Source organism: Ceratotherium simum, chromosome 5, assembly GCF_057802395.1.
Source record: "Ceratotherium simum simum isolate JZ-2026a chromosome 5, ASM5780239v1, whole genome shotgun sequence".
Lineage (NCBI taxonomy): Eukaryota > Metazoa > Chordata > Mammalia > Perissodactyla > Rhinocerotidae > Ceratotherium > Ceratotherium simum.
In genome coordinates this window covers 72,869,499-72,891,932 of record NC_141904.1, presented here as the reverse complement: position 1 = coordinate 72,891,932, position 22,434 = coordinate 72,869,499, and the positions used below count along the sequence as shown (strand labels likewise).

Sequence of the window (22,434 nt, the reverse complement as noted above, 5' to 3'; positions counted from 1 at the left end):
TTATTTTTAACAGCTGTATTGAGAAATAATTCACATACCATACAATTCTACCATTTAAAGTGTACAACTGAATGGCTTTTAGTATATTCACAGAATTGTGCATCCATCACCAAAATCAATTTTAGAATATTTTAATTACTTTAAAAAGAGACCTCAGGGCCGGCCCCGTGGCATACTGGTTAAGTTCATGTGCTCCGCTTTGGTGGCCCTGGGTTCACCAGTTCGGATCCCAGGTGCAGACCTACACACTGCTCATCAAGCCATGCTGTGGCAGCATCCCATATACAAAATAGAGGAAGATTGGCAACAGATGTTAGCTCAGGGCCAATCTTCCTCACCAAAAAAAAAAAAGAGAGAGAGAGAGAGACCTCACACACCTTAACTGTAACCCCCCACCTCTCCCACCTCCCCAATCCCAGCCCTAGGCAACCACTAATCGACTTTCTATCTATATGATTGCCCCTTCAGACGTTTTGTATGAATGGAATCATAAAATATGTAGTCCTTTATGACTGGCCCATTTTTTAAATTAATAAATGTTATTTTATAGAGCAGTTTTAGGTTCACAGCAAAATTGACTGCAAAGTACAAAGAATTCCCATATACTCTCTGTCCTCACACAGAGACAGTCTACCCCACTATGAACAACTGGTACCATGGTGGTACGTTTGTTATAATCCATGAACCTATATTGACACATCATTATCACCCAAAGTCCATAATTTACATTAAAGTTCACGCTTGGTATTGTATATTCTTTGCATTTGGGCAAATGTATAATGACATGTATCTATCATTATAGTACCACATAGAATAGTTTCACTGCCCTAAAAATTCTCTGTGCTCCACCTCTTCATTGCTGCCTCCCCCAAACCCTTGGCAAACAGTAATCTTTACTATCTCCATAGTTTTGTATTTTTCCAGAATGTTCTATAGTTGGAATTATATGGTATGTAGCCTTTTCAGATTGGCTTCTTTCATTTAGTAATATACGTTTATGTTTCTTTAATGTCTTTTAATGGCTTGACAGCTCATTTCTTTTTAGCATTGAATAATGTTCCATTGACTGGATCGACTATAGTTAATCCACTCACCTACTCAAGGACATCTTGATTCCTTCTAAGTTTTGGCAATTATGAATAAAGCTGCCCCAAACATCTGTGTGCAGGTTTTTGTGTGGACATAAGTTTTCAGTTCATTTGGGTAAATATTGAGGAGCGAGACTGCTGGATTGTACTAAAGAGTATGTTTACTTTTGTAAGAAACCACCAAACTGTCTTCCAAAGTGGCTGTACCATTTTGCATTCCCACAAGCAACGAATGAGAATTCCTGATGATCCACATGCTTATACTTGGTGTTGTCAATATTTTGGATTATGGCCATTTTAATAGGTGTGGTAATATCTCATTATTATTTTAATTTGCAATTCCCTAATGGCATATGATGTTGAACATATATTCATATGCTTACTTGCCATCTGTATACTTTTTTGATGAGGTGTCTGTTCAGGTCTTTTGCCCATTCTTAAATCAGGTTATTAATTTTCTTACTGTTGAGTTTTAAGAGTCTTCGTATATTTTGGGTGATAGTCCTTTATTGGATGTGTCTATCAGATTTTCTCCTAGCCTGTGACTTGAGTTCTTATTTTCTTGACATTGTCTTTCAGGGAGCTAGAAGTTTTTAATTTTAATGAAGTCTAGCGTACCAATTGTTTCTTTCATAGATTGTGCCTTTGATATTGCATCTAAAAAGTCATTGCCATACTCAAAATCATCTAGGTTTTCTCCTATGTTATCTTCCAGGAGTTTTATAGTTTTGCATTTTACGTTTAGGTCTGTGATCCATTATGAGTTAATTTTTGTGAAAGGTGTAAAGTCTGTGTCTAGATTCAGTTTTTGCATGTAGATGTCCACTTGTTCCAGCATGATTTATAGACAAGATTATCCCTGTTCCATTGTATTATCTTTGTTTCATTGTCAAAGATCAGTTGGCTGTATTTATTTGGGTCTATTTCTTGGTTCTCTGTTCTGTTCCATTGACCTATTTGGCTGTTCTTTTGTCAATACCACCCTGTCTTGATTACTGCACTTTTATGGTAAGTCTTGAGTTGGGTAGAGTCAATTCCCTAACTTTGTTCTTCTCCTTCAATATTGAATTGGCTATTCTGGGTCTTTTGCCTCACCATATAAGCTTTAGATTTAGTTTTTCAATATCCATAAATTGATTTGCTGGGATTTTGATTGGGATTGCATTAGCTCTATAGATCGAGTTGGGAAAAACTGACATCTTGACAATATTGAATCTTCCTATCCATGAACATGGAATATCTGTCCATTTATTTAGTTCTTCTTTGATATCTTTCATCAGAGTTTTATAGTTTTCCTCATATAGTTCTTATGTGTATTTTAGATTTATACCTAAGTATTTCATTTTTTTGGATGCTAATGTAAATAGTAATGTGTTTTTAATTTCAAATTTCACTTGTTCATTGCTGGTATATAGGAGAGCAGTTGACTTTTGTATATTAATTTTGTATCCTGCTACCTTACTATAGTTGCTTATTAGTTCCAGGGATTTCGTTTTTTTGTTTATTCTTTCAGATTTTCTCCATAGATGATCATATTATCAGAGAAAAAAGACAGTTTTTTTTCTTTCTTCCCAATCTATATACCTTTTATTTTCTTTTCTTGTCCTGTTGCATTACTAGAATTTATAGTACAATGTTGAACAGCAGTGGTGAGAATGGACATTCTTGCCTTGTTCCTGATTTAGCAGGAAAGCTTCAAGTTTCTGACCATTAAGTATGATGTTAGCTGTAGGTATTTTGTAGATGTTTTTAATCAAGTTGCGATAGTTCCCCTCTATTCCTAGTTTACTGAGAGTTTTTATCATGAATAGGTTGGGAGTTTTTTTTGTCAAATGCTTTTCTGCATCTACTAATATGATAATGTGATTTATCTTTTTTAGCCTGTTGACATGATGGATTACATTGAATGATTTTCAGATATTGATTCAGCCCTACATAACTCAGATAAATCCCACGTGTTGTATAATTTTTTATACATTATTGGATTTGATTTGCTAATACTTTATTGTGGACTTTTCCATGTATGTTCATGAGAGATATTGGTTTGTAGTTTTTTTTTCTTGTAATGTCTTTGTCTAGTTTCTGTTATTAGGGTGATGCTGACCTCATAGAATGAGTTAGGACGTATTCCCTTAGCTTCTATTCTCTGTGAGAGAGTGCAGAGAATTGTTGTAATTTCTTCGTTAAATGCTTGGTAGAATTCACCAGTGAACCCATCTGGGCCTGTCGCTTTCTGTTTGTCAGGATTATTAATTATTGATTCAATATTTTTAATAGTATAGGCCTGTTCAGTTCGTCTGTTTCTTCTTGTATGTGTTTGTGACTTGCAGGGGTTTGGTCTGTTTCATCTAGGTTATCAAATTTGTGGGCATAGAATTGTTCATAGTATTCCTTTATTATCCTTTTAATGTCCATGAAATCTGTAGTGATTTCTCTTCTTTCATTTCTGGTATTAGTAATTTGTGTTTCTTCTCTCTGTTTTTTTAGCTAGCCTGACTACAGGCTGATCAATTTTATTGATCTTAATCTTTTCAAAGAATGGTTTCTGGTTTCATTGATTTTTCTCTATTGAGTCTCTGTTTTCAATTTCATTCATTTCTGCTCTAATTATTATCATTTCTTTTTATCTGCTTACTTTCGATTTAATTTTCTCTTCTTTTTTTCTAGTTTTCTAAGGTAGAAGCTAAGGTTACTGATTTTATATCTTCCTTTTTTTGGTGAGGAAGATTGGCCCTGAGCTAACATCTGTTGCCAATCTTCCTCTATTTGGTATGTCTGATGCCACCACAGCATGGCTTGATGAGCTGTGTGCAGGTGCACGCCCAGGATCTGAACCCACGGACCCCAGGCTGCTGAAGCAGAGCATGCTAGCTTAACTGCTACACCACCAGGCCGGCCCCTGATTTTTATATCTTTCTTCTTTCTTATATATGCATTCAATGCTAGAAATTCCCCTCTAAACACTGCTTTCTCTGCATTCCACAAATTTTGATATACTGTATTTGCATTATATTTAGTTCAAAATATTTTTAATCTTTTGAGATTAGAAGAAGAATCTTCTAGGATTCTAAGAAATCTCTTGCGATTTCTTCTTTGACCTATCTTTTATTTAGAAGTGTGCAGTTTAATCTCAAGTATTTGGGAATTTTCTAGCTATCTTCAGCTATCTTTCTGTTATTAATTTCTATTTTAATTCCATTGTGATCTGAGAGCAGACATTGCATGATATTTATTCTTTTAAATTTGTTAAGGTGTGCTTTGTGGCCTATAATGGGGTCTATCTTGGTGAATGTTCCATGTGAGCTTAAGAATGTATATAATCTGCTGTTGTTGGATGGAGTAATGTATATCCAGTTGATTGATAGTGCCGTTCAGTTCTACCTGCTGGATCTGTCCATTTTGATAGAGGAGTGTTAAATTCTCCAACTATAATAGTGGATTCATTAATTTCTCCTTGCAGTTCTATTAGTTTTTCCTTCATGTATTTTGGTGCTTTATTGTTAGGCATATATACATTAAGGATTGTTATATCTTCTTGGAGTATTGCCCCTTTATCATTATGAAATTCCTCTCTTTATCCTTGATAACCATCCTTACTTAAAGTCAACTCTGTTTGAAATTAATATAGCTACTCCCTCTTTCTTTGATTAATGTTAGCTTGGTATATTTTTCTCTATCTATTTACTTTTAACCTGTGTGTCTTTATATTTAACTGGGTTTCTGGTAGACAACATATAATTGGTTCTTGTTTTTTGATCCACTCTGACAATCTCTCTTTTAATTGATATAATTAGGCCATTGACATTTAAGGTGATTATTGATATAGTTGGATTAATATCTACCATATTTCTTGTTTTCTATTTGTTGCCCTTGTTCTTTGTTCCTATTTTTGTTTTCCACACTTTTTCAGTTTTCCGTGCTTTTATTTTTATTTATTTATTTATTTTTGTGAGGAAGATCGGCCCTGAGCTAACATCTGCCAATCCTCCTCTTTTTTTGCTGAGGAAGACTGGCTGTGGGCTACCATCCATGCCCATCTTCCTCCACTTTATGTGGGACGCCGCCACAGCATGGCCTGCCAAGCGGTGCGTCGGTGCACGCCCAGGATCTGAACCTGCGAACCCTGGGCCGCTGCAGCGGAGCATGCACACTTAACCGCTTGCGCCACCGGGCCGGCCCCCAGCCTTCTGTGCTTTTAATTGAGCATTTTATATGAGTCCATTTCCTCTCCTTCTTAGCATATCAATTATACGTTTTTTTTTTACTGTTTTTTAGTAGCTAGCCTAGAGTTTGCAATATACATTTACGACTAATCCAGTTCCACTTTCAAATAACCCTATACCGATTCACTGGTAGTGCAAGTACCTTATAATAACAAAATATTCCTAATTTCTTCCTCCTGTCCCTTGTATCATTGCTGTCTTTCATTTTACTTATACAGATCCATATATAAGCATATATATAATGTATACATATGTATATATGTATGTATATACATTATGTATAATATATATGCATAATCAAATTCATTTTTGATATTATTATTTTGAACAAACTGTTATCTGTTAGATCAATTAAGAATAAGAAAAATAAAAAGTTTTATTTTACCTTCACTTATTTATTCTCTGATGCTATTCCTTTCTTTATAGAAGTCTAAATTTCTGACCTATATTATTTCCCTTCTCTCTGGAGAACTACTTTTAACATGTCTTGTAAGGCAGGTGTACTGGCAACAAATTTCCTTAATATTTTTTTGTGTGAGAAAGTATATTTCTCCCTCACTTTTGAAGGATAATTTCTCAGGGTACAGAATTCTTGGCTCGTGGATTTTTTTCCTCAACACTTTAACTATTTCATTCCACTTTCTTCTTGCTTGCATGGTTTCTGAGGAGAGGTGGATATAAGTCTTATCTTTCTTCCTCAATAGGTAAAGTGTTTTTTACCTCAGACTTCTTTCAAGATTTTATGTTTGATTTTTTAAGGTTTGAATATGATATGCTTAGGTGTAGTTTTTATGGTATTTATCCTGCTTGATTTTCTCTGAGCTTATTGGATCTGTGGTGTGGTGTCTGATATGAATTTGAGAAGATTCTCAGTCATTATTGTTTCAATATTACTTCTATTCCCAATTACATGTATGTTATACCTTTTGTAATTGTCCTACAGTTCTTGAATATTTGGTTCTTTTTTTTTTTTTCAGTCTTTTTCAGTTTTGGAAGATTTGACTGTCATATCTTCAAGCTCAGAGATTTTTTTCTCAACCATGTCTAATCTATTAATGAGCCCATCAAAGACATTATTCATGTCTGTTACAGTGTTTTTGAATTCTAGCATTTATTTTTCATTGTTTCTTAGAATTTCCATCTCTCTTCTTACATTATCCATCTATTTTTGTGTATTGTCTACTTTTTCCATTAAATCCCTTAGCATATTAATCATAGTTCTTTTAAATTCCTGGTCTGAGAATTCCAACATTCCTGCCATATCTAATGCCTGTTCTGATGCTTGTTCAGTCTCTTCAAACTGTGTTGTTTTACCTTTTAACATGCCTTGTAATTTTTCGGTGAAAGGCAGGCATGACGTACTAGGTGAAGGAAACTGCAGTAAACAGGACTTTACTAAGGTAGTGGTAAGGTGTGGGGAGAGGGGAAGCATTTTGTAGTCCTATGATTGGTTCTCATTCTTTTTTTTTTGTGAGGAAGATCGGCCCTGAGCTAACATCTGCCAATCCTCCTCTTTTTTTGCCGAGGAAGACTGGCCTTGGGCCAACATGCACGCCCATCCTCCTCCACCTTATATGGGAGGCCGCCACAGCATGGCTTGCCAAGCGGTGCGTCAGTGCGCTCCAGGGATCTGAACGGCGAACCCCGGGCCACCGCAGCAAAGTGCCCGCACTTAACTGCTTGCGCCACCGAGTCCGCCCGCCCTAGGTCTCATTCTTTTGGTGAGCAGTGCCCGGGGACTATGAACTTCACTGATGCTTCTTTGTCTTTCCTCACTCGTTTGGTGAGACAAGATGGCTGGAGGTTGTATTTTTCTTTTCCCCATTGTGGAAGGCTAGAGGGAGCCAGATTTGGATATTTCCTTTCCCCCAGGAAGAGGTATTAGGTTCTGATAAAACCTCAGCAGAATAGGCTCTGGTAAAATAGTTTCTCCTGAAGGCAAACCTTGTTAAAAAGAACAGAATGCTCTGGCTTATTTCAAAATGGTTCCTTTTCCCTTCCCCTGCCAGAAACACCAGGGGATTTTTCTCCACTGTTCACTGTGAGGACCTGGAGGTAAAACTCACAAAAGCGTGGGGAACCACCTAAGACTTCCCTGTGGTTTTAGCTCTCAGACTTATCCACACTGAGCCTCCAGCAATTCAACAATTACAGTTCAGGTTTCTCTTCCCCAGTACTGGCTACTGTGGAAGTTTCTGCTCGTGAGTTTCTGCTCCGGTAAGTTGTGATTCTCTGTATTTGCCTGTTGGTCTCTCCAGTTTTCAAGGCAGTGGTTTTCTCTGTGACTCCACTTCTCTGCCAAATCTAAGAAGAGTTGTTGATTTTTGCTTTGTTCAGCTTTTTACTTGCCGTTAGGACAGAGTGGTGATGCTCAGCTGCTTAAATACTGACCGAAAACCAGAAGTCAGGGTGACTGGCCCATTTTTAATTGGGTTATTTGCCTTTTTATTACTCAGTTGTAATTGTTCATGCTGGCTTAGATTTTATGCTCCAATTTCAGAAAGAAAATCATTCTACTTTGCAAGACATAATATATTTAATTATACCATTTAATTGATTTGAAGGTGAATAAGAAAGTGAAGAATAAATGGCTCATTTGGGCCAATTGAAAATTTTTGACTCAAAAATCAGAAATTTTAGGTGGAGATTTTTTTATTACAGTAAACATTCTGATTTTTTAAATTGTTTTTCTTATACTGACTTTAAAATTTTAGATCATACTTTCTACCAGAAAAATAGTCTAATGATAGTCATATTTGATATCAAACCTAGTCTTTCTTTCTTTATCCTCTTCATTAAGACATTGAGATGAAAAATCGACACTTCTGAAGTGTCACAAAAACTGTTGGAATACATCAGTCTGCTGTTGTAATAAATATAGTGTGACCTCTTTTGGAGCAACTCTCCTGGGAGAGGGTACAATTTTCTTCTCTCTGACCACTTGGGAGTCTTTTCTTGGACTCACACACAGGCTACTGACGTGAAAGGAAGAGTGTCTAGACCAGGATTTTGGGTTTTTTTTTTAGCCTATTTTGGGTTCTTGGCACAGTCACTCAGAACAACCATGCAAAGATGAATTTTGGTGAATAAATACCCCAAACTTACTGTTTGCCCTCCCTTAGATCTCCTGATGGGAAGAACCCAAGGGCAAGGGAACTGTTTTATATATAGTCCAAATAGGTCAGCTGCCCAAAAAAGAGGCAGTATTGCAGGTACAGAAGGAATCTGGAGAGGTGTGACAGATTGTGTTTTCCAACAATGGCTGCAACAACATCTCTTATCCCACATGCTCTTCTTTTAGTATGACGTTGACCCTCCTCCCCACTAAGTGGTGAAATCTATGCCTCTTCCCTTGAAACCTAGTAGACCTTTGTGACAGCCTTGACCAATAAAGAACAGCAGGAGTGAGGCTATGTAATTGCTGAGGCTAGCTCATAAAAATGCATGCACTGCTACCTTGTTCCATTGGCACAATTTCTCTTGGAATTCAGCCACCATAATATGAGGAAATCCAAGCGTACTGTGGAGAGTCTGAGTACCTCAAGAGGTACTAAAGTCCCTAGCCCACAGGTATGGCTGAATTCCTAGCCAACAGCCAAGTCCCTAGCCCACAGGTATGGCTGAATTCGTAGTCAACAGCCAACACCAATTTGCCAGCCATATAAATGGGCTTGCCAGTCCCCAATCAAGCCACCCCCGCTGATGAGGTTTACAGCGGAGTTAAGCTGCCCCCACTGATCTCTGCTCACATTAGAGCAGAGCATTCCTGAGCAGAATAGATGATCACTGTTTTTTTTTAAGCCACTAAGTTTTGGGGTAATTTATGTAGCAATAGTAATTTGAACTAGAAGTAAACATACGACATTTGGCACAAGTTGGTCAAGTCTCCATGAAACACTGCTTTTTATTCTTTCGTATTAATGGATTCCTTTTCTTAAATACTAGTCTTATCATTCTACAAGGGACAAATCTACTCTCACTATATTTTAAACCTCTGATAGGACGGTTAAAAAAAAATGAAATTTAATTCACGAGTTAAATTGTTACTTGGGGTAGGCTCTTGTGACTTGAAATACTTTCATTCTATGTCAGAATTGTCACATCAATCCAGAGTCATCCTTAGAGTGATTTAAGCTGACCAACAATAAGTTTCTGTATTAATCTATAGAAATCTACCTGCATGTTGAATTATTTCGATAACTATTGTTTTAAAAATTATAATGAGCATACCACCACAGTCTAATGTCGAGGAAATGAGCCCATATTGGACCTGTTTCATAAATAGTAGTTTTCTCACTCATCTTCTAAGATTAAAATATGTATAGGAGTGCTGTTCTCAGCTCATGAGCCAACAATAAATAGCCTGACTTAATGATTATTCCATGTGTTTATTAATTGCAGAATTTTAGAGTTAAGAAACACCTGAGCGATTATCTTGAGCCTTTTATTTCTAAGTGGAGTGAAAATGAAGAGTGTAAAATCTTAGGAGGTTTAATGATTTTTGACCATAACTGCTCGTTAGAATCACCTAGAGGTCTCCTCTTTCTAGTCCATTCTAATTTAATTGTTCTGGGATGTGGCCTAGGCATTTCTGATATATTTTTTTAAAGACTCCCCAAATGAATTCATTGTACAGCCAGCATCGAGAACTATAATCATGGGTCGCATAATGATATTTCATCAATGACGGACCACATATGTGACAGTGGTCCCAGAAGATTAGTACCATAGATCCCTAGGTGTGTAGCAGGCTCTACCATCGAGGTTTGTGTAAGTACACTTTATGATGTTCGCACAACGATGAAATTGCCTAATGACACATTTCTCAGAGCGTATCCCCATCGTTAAGATTGCCCAATAGGCAATATTAAATAAGATCAAATGAGAGATCTATTCTATTTTCAATTTCATTTCAATCATTTAAGTTAAGTCAAGGAGCATGGTTCAGTATGGTGTTAGGTTTGTCACTAATGATTCTCTAATACTTGTTAACTCCCATTTTAATTAAGAGAGCAAAGGTCTCAGCTCAGAGACTTTCAAAATGTCCAGCTGGCGTCTATTTACATTATTTTGGACAGAGTCTATTTGCACTATTTTCTACTCACTATATGCATTTTGGCAGTTAACTATTATTTTGGTCAGCAGTTTTCCATTTAAGGTAAAAACATACATTTTCCGTATCAATTTCCATAAAAATTTAAGTTTAAAAAAGTTAATCAGTTTAAGAAAAAAATTAAGTAAATAATAGAGCATTTGGTGCTAGGATATGGCAAAAAAAAATATTGTGGAGGTGTGACTCTAGCATTTGACACAAGCTAAGATATGCATGAAGTGCCTTTGACCAAGTTTTTGTCATCTTTTATGGGTCACTCTTTCAAAATAGTTATGATGGGACAAGCTGAGAATCTAAATCCTGTAGCGGAATGATTATTCCAGTTTATTGGTACCAAAGAAAGTCGAGCAAATTTTGATATTAACAGATTGCGTATGACCTGCCTTAAATATCACCTGTTCAGACAACCAGGCATCAGACAATTTCAGATGAAATTGTTAATTAGTCAGAAAAATTAAAACTGTTTAGAGTGTTATGGCCTGTTTTCATGTTTCAGTGGCTCCTAATTATTTCTGTTCCTTGGGTGAGCAGTGCACGTTTGTAACGAAGGTGACCTTGTTGCAGCCTTTTGGGGTTGGTGGGGGGCAAGGTTTAATTTGGTTGTTTAGAAATACAGAGGTGAGTCTTATCTACTACCACTTCCTTCAGGGACCTTCACAGAGGAAACCACCACCCAGGTTCCAGAAGGAACCAGCAGGTTCGACTGTTTTCAAGGCACCTGGATGTGATTTATATGCAGTGTCAGGGTTTGGAAGGCAACCCAGTGATGGGATAAATGATTAATATTGGAACCTATGCAATAACAGGCTGTGTAAAGTGATAAAAAGGGGGAGGATGGCCTATGCAACCTTGCCTTCCAAATAGCCGTCAAATGTTTGAATTTTTTTCCTTTAAGCTGGAAAATTATTATGCTTCTTGGCAGTCCAGCGGCAGCATTTCCATCGAGATTGCTTGCTAGGGAATTAGTTTTTGCTGATAATTTGTTATACTGAAAGTTCATGCTACATTTGCACTGTTCAGGAAGTTTCCCGAGTTCCAAGGTTTACCTCATACCTTGATTTTTAGCATATAGTAGATATCATAATGTACTTTCAGCCCACCTGTAATCAGTAATGATCTGTCTGCTTATTAATTTTCACCTGGCATGGTTATCACATCTTGTAGTGTTTTTCTTTCAGTGCAAAGTGGTTTTTAAATTACATGAAAAATTCCGTGAGCGTCATCACCTAAGAAAAACTTAATAAGCTCCTCTTCTATTTCATTTTGTGCACACTGGATTTTCCCATAGCATTTATTTCAAAGATGATTTGGCTTATAAATCCATTTACTATTCATACCTATAACATGTTCTGGAAATACGATTTTTTTCCTAGGAGAAATCTATATAGTTAGATGAACAAATAATTGGATAATCTAGTAATTCTGACAAAGCTTAAAAATTTTTAATATAAAAAAATAAAAATTTTATTGTCATCAAGATGTAAATATGAACCCAAAATCAACTTTTAGTTTTCTGCAGACAGATTAATAATTTGTGGATTAATTATACCCCTGACATCCCCTACCCCCCTACCCCCAAATAGACTGACTATGTTCTCACTTGCCTTAGGGCCTCTGCGTGTGTTTAAGTGCCCTAGTGGAGACCTTAGCTTGTACTCATACTGCAAATCTCAGCTCAACTATCAATTCACTGAAACTCCAGAAAATCATAGATTCCTCCATGTACTTTGGGTTTGCATTACATTGTAGTTTTACTTTGATTTGTTGTCATTTGATTCATGACTGTCTTTCAGCTGTAAACTTCATGAACATAAGGACTGTTGTCAGTGACTAAAGTACAGCAATTAATAAACAGTTTTGAGTGAATGATCTTATTTTAAAAAGATAGGGCATTTGAGAAAGAACTAAAATTCATGTGACTTAGGGAAATGGCTCCTGCTTCTTCAACTCCCATGTAAGCCATTGGAATAGGCCTCTCCCACTGCCAAAAGCTTCATTTCCCAGTAAATCTGTGGTCAGCAGCATAGAAAAGGGACTTGCCTTCTGGAAAGACTGAGAATTACACTGCTGTGCTTTGAGGGGGGAGGTTTAAGGGAAGTAGGGATGGACAGAGAGAAAAAGTAAAACTTTGACTCTGCATCTTCCCAATTTAGTTCCATTCTGTTTGAGGGAAGGGGGGAAAAGGAGAGTTTAGGAAAACAATACAAAGACTAACAAACTAATTTAACAGATAATGAACTACAAGCTATTTTTTAGTCAAAGAATTCTTAGTGTTCCTAAGAATGTATTCAAAGATTTATTAGTGTTCCTAAATTTTTTATTTGAATTATTTTTATACTCTAAAGAATGACAAACGTTTCTCAATATATCTAAATATTAGATGCAATTTTGTTGATAAATATGTTGAGAAATAATCGGATCGAGTACTATTTTACCCCTTCTCTTTTTTTCAGATTTATTGGGGTATAATTGGCTAATTTTACTTGAGTTTTTCTGGACATTCCTCTCCTATCTCCTTTATCACAGTTAATCAGTAATTAGCTGTATTCTAACCATCAACAGTGAAAAATTGATGGGGACAAGAATTAGTTTGATGTAAGTGAAACTTCCCTTTGGAATTTCCTTTTCCTTTTTTATCTTTTTTCTAAATGTCTGGGAATACTCAACTGCATCTTGATAAGAAATTATAGAATGTTCTAATGAATAACACTTTTAAATTATTATTATTAAATGTCCGATTCTTGTGAAAGAAATTTGACTTTAGAGTTACAATCATGTTAGTTGCCCACTTCAGCCTATGATCCTATTTAAAGTAGATCATTTAGAGGTATGGTTATATGTAATAATAACTGCATTTTGAGAGCCATTATATTCTGTCCAAAAATGCACAAATAATAAATGTATAGCCCAGTGAATTTTCACAAAATGAACAGGCTCAAGTAACCAGCCCTGAAATCAGTAAACAACATAACCCACACCCAGAAGTCCCCAGGGTGCCTCATTGCAGTACTAACTATCCCTCCAAAGGTAACAACGATCTAGATTTGTGACACAATAGATTAGTATCCTGTGCTCTTTTCTATCTGATTTATTTATTACTTTTATGTTGAGACTTAGCTATGTTGGTCTATGTAGTTATAGTTCAATCTATTTCATGGCCTAATAGTATTTCCTTAAGTGGGTGTTCTGCTACTTATTTATCTACTTGATTGTGATGGACTTAAGGTCGTTTCCCTTTTTTTTGCTATTATGGGTAGTGCTTCTACAAACATTCTTGTAAATGTCTTTAGTGAACATATGCACACATCTCTGTAGGGTATATACTTAGGAATAGAATTGCTGGGTCATAGATTATGCATGTGTCATGCCTTAGTAGATAGTTATAAACAGTTTTCCAGAGTGGTTGCACCAGTCTGCACTCCATTAGCAATAATAGGAGTCCCAGTTGCTCTACGTCCTCAGCAGGACTTGAAATCACCTGTCTCTTTTATTCTGAAGCTGTCTACACATGGTGCCATGTGATTTTACTTAATCTTAATTAAATAAACTTTCTAAATTTGTAAAAATAACTTGTTTCACATGAATATATCTGTTGCCGTGACTTGCGTTTATATCCTAAACCCAAGCAGAGACCATGCGTTAGATACTTATCTACCCTTGAGTGAATCTAATACGGCAAGCTCACAATGAACTTTTGTTAAGATGAATCTTGATTCTATATATTGCTTCATTAAAAGATGATAAATAGGGTAAGAGGGAGAAAGCCCTAGAAGAGGAACAATACAAATATATTTTATTGAGAGAGACAAAAAATTAAGAGGAGGATCCCTCTTAATTCTTATTAAATTTTATTTTCCATTTATGTATTCATCCACTCAACTTCATGTTGGTACTGAAAAAAACAGCTGGTTCCTACTGTCTACGTCTCTTAGTTTATTGCTTCCTTTTTCCACTCTACAGTGTGTAAAGATAATTAAAAATTATATTTTCCCTGACGGTGAGCCTAACTCCATTTCTTCAGGAAGATGGTTCGGTTTTCACAGGAGCTAGCTAAGTTATTTCTCTCTTCACACATCAATACCAAAAGTGAACAGAAATGACAAGTCCAACATCAGTTTCTTCCTTACTCCTTCAAGAAACAAAACCAGCCAGTATGCCTAAAAGGTATATTCATGTGTCTAAGGACATAAATTAAGTCCTGTTCCAATTCTCTTGTACCCAACTGCTTTCAAAATAAGCAAATAAACACTGGGAAGGATAATAACTCACCCTTGATGAAATTTAATAGTAACAGTTCTTACTTCACTGAAAATAAGAGATTTCTATAGAAATGATAATCAACCTCCTGTGAGTGTATGGAGCTCATAAAACCTGAAGAGCTTCTAAAAGTCAGCAAGCATTGAAGGTTGTGTCCTGGGGATACATTTCTAAATAACCCTGAGGAGAAAGAGAAAGAGGGAAGGAAAGAAAAAAGTTCAATTTGATGAAAGTAAAATGTGCAAACTTAACAGTTTCTGCATTATCATTTAATTACAGCCATCAATCACCTCACATCTGTCTTCTCCCAGTACTTAAGAAATTCAGGCTCAAGCCATACAATCTTTTTTTTTTTTTTTTTAAGATTTTATTTATTTTACTTTTTCCCCCCAAAGCCCCAGTGGATAGTTGTATGTCGTAGCTGCACATCCTTCCAGTCGCTGTATGTGGGACTCGGCCTCAGGATGAACGGAGAAGCGGTGCCTCGATGCGCACCCGGGATCCGAACCCGGGCCATCAGCATCGCAGCGCGCGCACTTAACCACCAAGCCACAGGGCCGGCCCAAGCCATACAATCTAACCAACAGAGAATATGTAGCCTATTAGGAATCCTAAGGAGGGCAAGCAATATTTAAGAAATTACCCTGTAGGAGATCTTAGGAAATTACCTAAAAGCAGGATAGTAGAATCCATCTTTCAACAGATATTAGGAAAACCCAAGAATAGAACTATCCTTTTAATTAATAAGATAAACACTTATTGCTTATTCTTCTGTACCATTTTTAGAGATTTTTCAGTAAGTAATCATTTTCAAAGAGCTTTGCTTTCCAAATCATTTTATTTCAATCCATGTTTTTATTACTGCATGAAACTGGCCTGCAGTTAGTCATTTTATGAACGTGATTTTACATTCTTTTAAAATGAGGACGATTTGATGTTGAGCTTTTAGAAATACATTTGCTCCATTAATTGGTGCTGGGGGACGTCAGCAAATGTCTTTACAGACAACCGTTATTTTTAGGGTTTAAAATGTTTTAATTTCTTCTGATTGAGGAGTTCATACTGACTGTCCCTAAATTTGGTAGTGAAGGAATTAAACGGCCTTAGGCTTTTTAAGCTCCAACGTGTTTAGAAAAGTGTTTCAACCGTGGTAATCCCTTGTAGTGCTGCATTTATCTCCCACCAGATACCTAAATGCTTCCCTCTTCTTCTCAGGCAGATAATTGCAAAGAGGTTGGAACCAGAGAAAAGAGTTGAGCTGGTGCTGAGCAGTGGATATAAAAAGAGGTGTCACCCTAGTGGAAATAAATAGACTCTGAGACTGTAATCTGTGCCCTTATTTATTTTTGAAACCATAAATGCCCAGGGGAAAGCTTGTCATTTATTTAGCTACAGAAATCTATGTCTGCAGTCATGTATGGTTTTTAACTTGTTTTTATTTCCAAGGTTCCATTGTAGCAGTCTTCAGTCTTGTACCACGTTGGTCTTCTCTCTAAATGTGGATTTCATCCCAATGGTGTTGTTGGTCACAGCCTTCAAGATTCTTTGTGTTTTCAAAATAACACTGTGCTCATTACCTGTGTTTTCCAACAGAGTTCATCTGGTGATTTAATGATCAGAAACATTCAGTTGAAACACAGTGGAAAATATGTGTGTATGGTGCAAACAGGGGTGGATAGTGTTTCGTCTGCTGCCGACCTCATAGTAAGAGGTAAACATTAATGCCTCAGTGTGTTTTGTAATTGCACATCTTAACTGAGCATTCCTGACTGGAGAAAAAACCATGATAAGATAGCATATGAGCATGCGAGTCATAATATTGATTTGATTCTCCCTCCAGTAGACCAGAGGGTGTGACAATAAGGATGGGTGCTAATTCAAAGAAATAAAAATCTCGATTCTCCTCTTCAAATAGCTCTCACTGTAATAAGCATTCCACAGCTGCTGCCAAGCTGATGTGTTGTTGAGCATGTCATTAATTCAGTGATAGTGTTTAATATGAAAGAGAATAGTGATAGAATGTGTGTGTGTGTGTGTGTGTGTGTGTGTGACTACTTCCAAAAGAATCAGGATCATCCAGAATGCCTGAGAAAATCTGCCAATCTGAGCTGCTGTCCAAGGTACTGATTTGCTACTGGGCTGAAAAAATGACCAGAGTGCATCATAGAATAAAACATCTCTAGATAACAAACTAGGAACTACAGAGATGTACCAATAGATTAAAGGAAAAGGCATCACACCAAAAGTAAAGGACAATGAATTTGGAAAAGTGCAGGAATCCTGCTGAACAGAGGCCTCAAAAAGCAGATGTCATTTGCAATCATGGAGTATTACGATTTTGGAATTATTGATTCACATCCCGATTTAATTTCTAACAACAGAAATATGAAAAAAAAGTGGTAGTTTTATTGCCATATAAATGGCTTTTTTCCCTAAGTGCTTTTGAAATTGGGATCAATTGGAAGTATTAAAGTCATCACGTGACATAGTTAGTCTTCACTTTGGTAGAAGAGGATGACATTTATGGAATTGCTAGCCACCGTTTGTGTTATTGCCTACCTTAGGTTCACCTGGACCACCAGAAAATGTGAAGGTAGATGAAATTACAGATACAACAGCCCAACTTTCTTGGAAAGAAGGTACAGACAACCGTAGCCCAGTTATCTCCTATTCTGTCCAGGCGAGGACACCTTTCTCCGTCGGCTGGCAAACTGCCACAACAGGTAACGGAGGAGAGACAAATGCCATCGGGACATGTAAATGTATTTCAAGTCAATGCTAAGACATGCAGACTCTTACCTCTCTGAAATATTCCTTTGTAGTGCCTGAGGTCATTGATGGGAAAACACACACAGCTACTGTAGTCGAGTTGAATCCGTGGGTGGAATATGAATTTCGGGTTGTAGCCAGTAACAAAATTGGAGGTGGAGAGCCCAGTTTACCCTCAGAAAAAGTAAGAACTGAAGAGGCAGGTTAGTGTTTTTGTTTTCTGAGTAATGGGTTAATAGGTTTCCCTGGGTGTGTATTTCCATTTCCCTTGGCTTGGTCTCAGGCCAGCAGGGGATCAGCCTCAATAATCCATTGTCACAATTATCTGACCTGTCTAATGGCAGAACCGGCCATATGGCGTTTGTCAAAAGACACACATGTAAGTGGTTCTGATGTAGTGTGACATTTCCAAGAGTTCAGTCCATCGTCAGCATTCATTAGTGCATGTCGAGTGAATATGTTTTTGTCACTTAAGGTTATAATTACTATCTGACATAGTCACCCTGTTAATAGGGGAAGTGCTGTTTTCATTTATAACAAGCATTGACAAATTGGTAGGATAATGACATTTGGGAGTTCTGCTGCTAGGAAATCTCATTCTGCCACCAAGCTCAGTGAATGAGCTTAAGCACTTGATGAATAGGTATATTTTGGCTCCTCAAGTATTAAATTAAGAGAAGATCATCATTAAAATTTTCCATGTGGGGTGACTATTAGTATAACCATAAGACTATTTTTATAATTCTAAAACTATCCTAACCTTAAAACTGAAAATTAGAAAGTGTACATAGTATTACATTATTGAGACATCTGAGAGGATCTAAAGACTTTCCTTTTCAGAATCTGTAATATTAATTAATATTAGCTAAAATAATGTTTGAAATATAGCTATCATATCACTTTAGGAACCAAGCCAAGATAGGAGTCATGGAATACATTTCAGTAATTTTAATGATACTGTTTTACTCAGGACAATGTATATAATATTTATGCCAGGTATTATGAGAAATCAGGGAACCGCGTCTGTCTTGGTGCTCTGTTCATTTATCACACAACATATATTTGCAGAGTATCTACTATGTGCTAAGCACTGTCTGGCTACGGTGGATACAGCTGTGAACAAAGACCGGCTTTCAGGGAACTTATATTTTAGTTGTGTCATAAAACTTACTAAGCATAGAGTTCTCAATGTAAGTGAGAAATCTGATGCCTGTGTGAGGATTATAAAGAATATCTCATAACAAGATTAGAGGATTTGAGTCTAGGTCATTTTTATGTAAAGCCAATGTTGTCCTGAGAATTATATCTCCACTTGGAATAGTCACAAGTTAAATGCTCATGCTGGATTGATTTTCTATCATCTCCGGTGAATCACTTTTCCTTGTTTTATTAACCTTCATACTGTGTCGTTTTTTTCCTTACTGTTTGAGAGATTTTGAATTTTTGATAATTTCATGCAAATATAAATGATTTCATCATCTCCCCAATACACGCACACATACAGACATATATGTATAATGTGCTGATGCTCAAATTATTTCAAATGTTAAAAATAAGCAACATACTGAGTCTTCTTTCAGATAAGTGTTACCAAATGCAAATAGGGTTTCATTTCTCTCTTTCTGACCTACACAGTTCCAGAAGTGCCTCCTTCTGAAGTCAGTGGAGGAGGTGGAAGCCGGTCTGAACTGGTGATAACCTGGGATGTAAGTGTCTGGGCAGCATCTTCCCCCTCAGGGTGATGCTCTTCCCCAATCCTCGTCGCCTCCTGGATGGTACTGGTGGTGCTGCTCGTGGTGGTGGTAGTACTAGGAGCTAATATTTTTGCATGCTCACTCTGTGCTTATCACTGCTCCTAGCATTTTGCATATATTTTTTTTTCATTTAATCCTTGCAACATTTTATAGATGAAAACACTAGGTGTAGAGATATTAAACAATTTGCCCAAGGTCATCTGGCCGGTAAGCGCAGGAGTGAGAGCCAAATCCTGGCTGGTTACTCTCAAGCTGCCCTCACGGCTTTACCTGCAGCTGCACACCCACTGATGATGCCACTTATTCCAGCAAGTGCTTGCTTCCTGGCCATTGTTTCAGCTCTTGCTTTATGTCATAATTAGGAAAAAATTTAATTAACACATTTAAAGTCAGAAGGCACTAGAATGTCTCTATTATTTGAAGATGTTGATGAAAAAATCAAAAGTCAAGAGATCACGATGGAGTGTCGATAGGAATTTTTAACATGATCCAAATACAGCTTTGAGTGTAATATGTTGTTTTTTTTACTCCTTTGCACTTAATTATCATATCAATGTGTAATTTCTTTCCGTGAAGTCGGCATTAGGGATTAGATGATTTTTATTTGACTTAAGAAATGAGAATATTCAACTGAAAGTATATCTTATTATTCAGAACTCAGATTGGGGCTACAACATGCTCAAAAATCTTAATAATTTCAGAACATTCCAGTTCATTGTCTGGATGGCTATGAAAGAGTGGCATATGTCTGTTTAAAAGCAGCTGACTAGTCCCACTCACCTTCTTCTCCTTTTTTATCCAACTGCTTAATATGATATAGATTATTATTTGATGAAAACCATCAAAGATTAAGGATTTTAGCTCCATTTATTTTTGCCTCGCCTTTGTGTGTAAGGGTGATTTAATATGTCTTTCCTTTATAGCCAGTCCCTGAAGAATTGCAGAATGGTGAAGGTTTTGGATATGTTGTTGCTTTCCGTCCTCTTGGAGTTACCAACTGGATCCAGACGGTGGTCACATCTCCCGATACCCCAAGATATGTCTTTAGGAATGAAACCATTGTGCCATTTTCACTGTATGAAGTTAAAGTGGGTGTTTATAATAACAAAGGTGAAGGACCGTTTAGCCCAGTGACAACAGTGTTCTCTGCAGAAGAAGGTATGGAAAACATTATGATTAGATATCAGTTCCAACCTAATAAACCAGTTGTGCTGTAAAAACTGATTTGGAAGTTCTTTGTGACTTCAGATATATTTCTTCAAAAGAACAATGATTGAAGTCATAGTTGGATTCCCAGTTCTGGTAATAAAGATCAACCATGCCTCCTTGAAGTAGGAGACTCAAGGATAGTTAGAGGATGTAACAACTGGTTAAAAATCTTTTTATGAGGAATACATCCTAAGTTCTAGCTTGTGAAGCAGGGAATAGCACAGTCTTCTACAGCTTTCTTCTTCTTGGGGTAAGAATAAGATATTCTCCTGAAAGTGCTCTAGCCTCAAGTTTTATAATGATTCTTATGGCCTGAGAAAATGATATTAGGAGGATGGAGGAGGAGAACCAGAATTTTAACATTCCGGAGGTGTGGAATGTGTGGATTTGAAGGATATGTTTCACCAGTTCCAGCTGGTGTAGAGTCATACATACTCCACTCTGGCTCCATTCCATTTCTCTGCCTTGCTTTTATACCTGCCTCAGATATTGCACTTCTTTAGAAAACAATAATAATGTTAGGAGCATCATATGAAATTGCCATTTTATAGGTCAAAAGCTGGTAATTATTGGCTGTCTCATGTGGTTCTTCCTAATAAGAATGACAGGAGCTAACATGTATAAATGCTTGCCATCTGCCAGACATCACCTAATATGAATTTTCTAAGGAGGAATCACATGTAGGTAATATTATTATTCCCCATTTACACGAGAAAATGGAAGTTTGATGAAAGAAGTTGATAAACTTGCCACAATCCATAGAGGCTTACTGAGCTAGTATTTTAACCCAGGGTCTTTGCTCTTAACCGTTCTGAACTCATGAAATGTGACTTCACAGTATCTCCTCTACCTCCAGACCTTGCAGTAAATTGCAAAAAGTGGCCCACAGTGGTTATTCCTAAAAATAATAAGTAGACTCAATTTTTCCTCGTCTCCTATTTGTGTCCTCTATTTTTCCACTGAGTTCTGAGAGAACAAACAGGTATTATAAAAATCTTTGCAAAAGAAAGAGCTTTTAATATTCGTAGCCAGATCTCATTGCCAAGATACCAAGGATTTTCGTTACAGCGGCAGGTCAGGGATCTGGGGAGTGATGGCAATTAACCAGGGTTTCTTTGGGCACTGCCTACCTGTGCATCCTGGACCAGAAGAGCTGGCCTTTGGATGGGAGGGACAGCCACAGCCTTATACCCTCCTTGTCTCCTGCACCTTCCTTCTCCTGTTCCCATTTTTGTCACCGCTAGTGAGTTGATGAAAGGTCTTTCTGTTCCAAACATCAGAAGTGAATTCGACTTGTCTATGAAAAAAGCAAGGGATTTATTGGAAATATACTAGGACCTCTTTGAATCTAAGGGAGAGTTAAACAGCAAACCTCATGAAGAGCCTTAATCAGAGAAGCTCTGGGGCCTCAGAAACTGGTCTGCCTCTCTGGGGCGCCAGGACTAGATAGGCTGGCCCCAAGTACTCCTCGTCTCTCCAAACTAAGTTTCAGATTCTCAGGAGAGAAAATCTAAGAGGCTCATCCTTGGACCAAGAATCTTTCTCAGTATCAATCAGCCGTGGCCGGGAGCAGGGTCAGAAATGGGTATTGGGGGAGGGGGCATTCCTGCTCAGAGCTATGCCCTAAAGAATCACTGTGAGCCTCATAAAGCCCCAAGAGTTGTCTGTTACAAAGGGATCCTTTTACTGTTGTAATAAGCTCTGTGCGTGTCCGTCTACTCCCTCAAAAGGGTAAACCCCTGGAAGTTGCTCCATCTCGTTTAAGTGTGCTCCTGTTATGGGCCTGGGCTGGAGAAGGCACTCCCTAAATGCTTGTTGAATAAATGAGCTCTGTAGAGCTTGACTTTGTTTGGCAAGACAAAAAAATAAAGTAGTAGTTTAACAGTAGTTTATACAAATAAGTAGTATTTGTGGGCACAAGAGTTCCCAAACAGGAGCTGTGGGATGAAGGAGAGAGAAATAATGATAGGACAGAGAGAACAAAGAGAAAGAAAGGATGAAAAGTAAGATGCCAAGAAGAA

At 37.2% G+C, this 22,434-nt stretch overlaps 1 protein-coding gene across 5 annotated transcripts in view; it reads left to right on the top strand.

Moving 5' to 3' along the window:
• The window catches only part of CNTN3 (contactin 3), a 330,204-nt gene that overhangs the window by 275,983 nt on the left and 31,787 nt on the right, over positions 1-22,434 (top strand). For 4 of the 5 annotated variants that reach the window (XM_087431352.1, XM_087431354.1, XM_087431355.1 and 1 more), the window contains 5 exons: positions 16,275-16,392; positions 17,246-17,404; positions 17,504-17,653; positions 19,086-19,156; positions 20,128-20,362. In XM_087431352.1, the coding sequence (XP_087287478.1) occupies positions 16,275-16,392; positions 17,246-17,404; positions 17,504-17,653; positions 19,086-19,156; positions 20,128-20,362 (733 nt within the window). The remainder of the gene's footprint in view (positions 1-16,274; positions 16,393-17,245; positions 17,405-17,503; positions 17,654-19,085; positions 19,157-20,127; positions 20,363-22,434) is intronic. The other variant, XM_087431353.1, reaches the window with a different exon arrangement.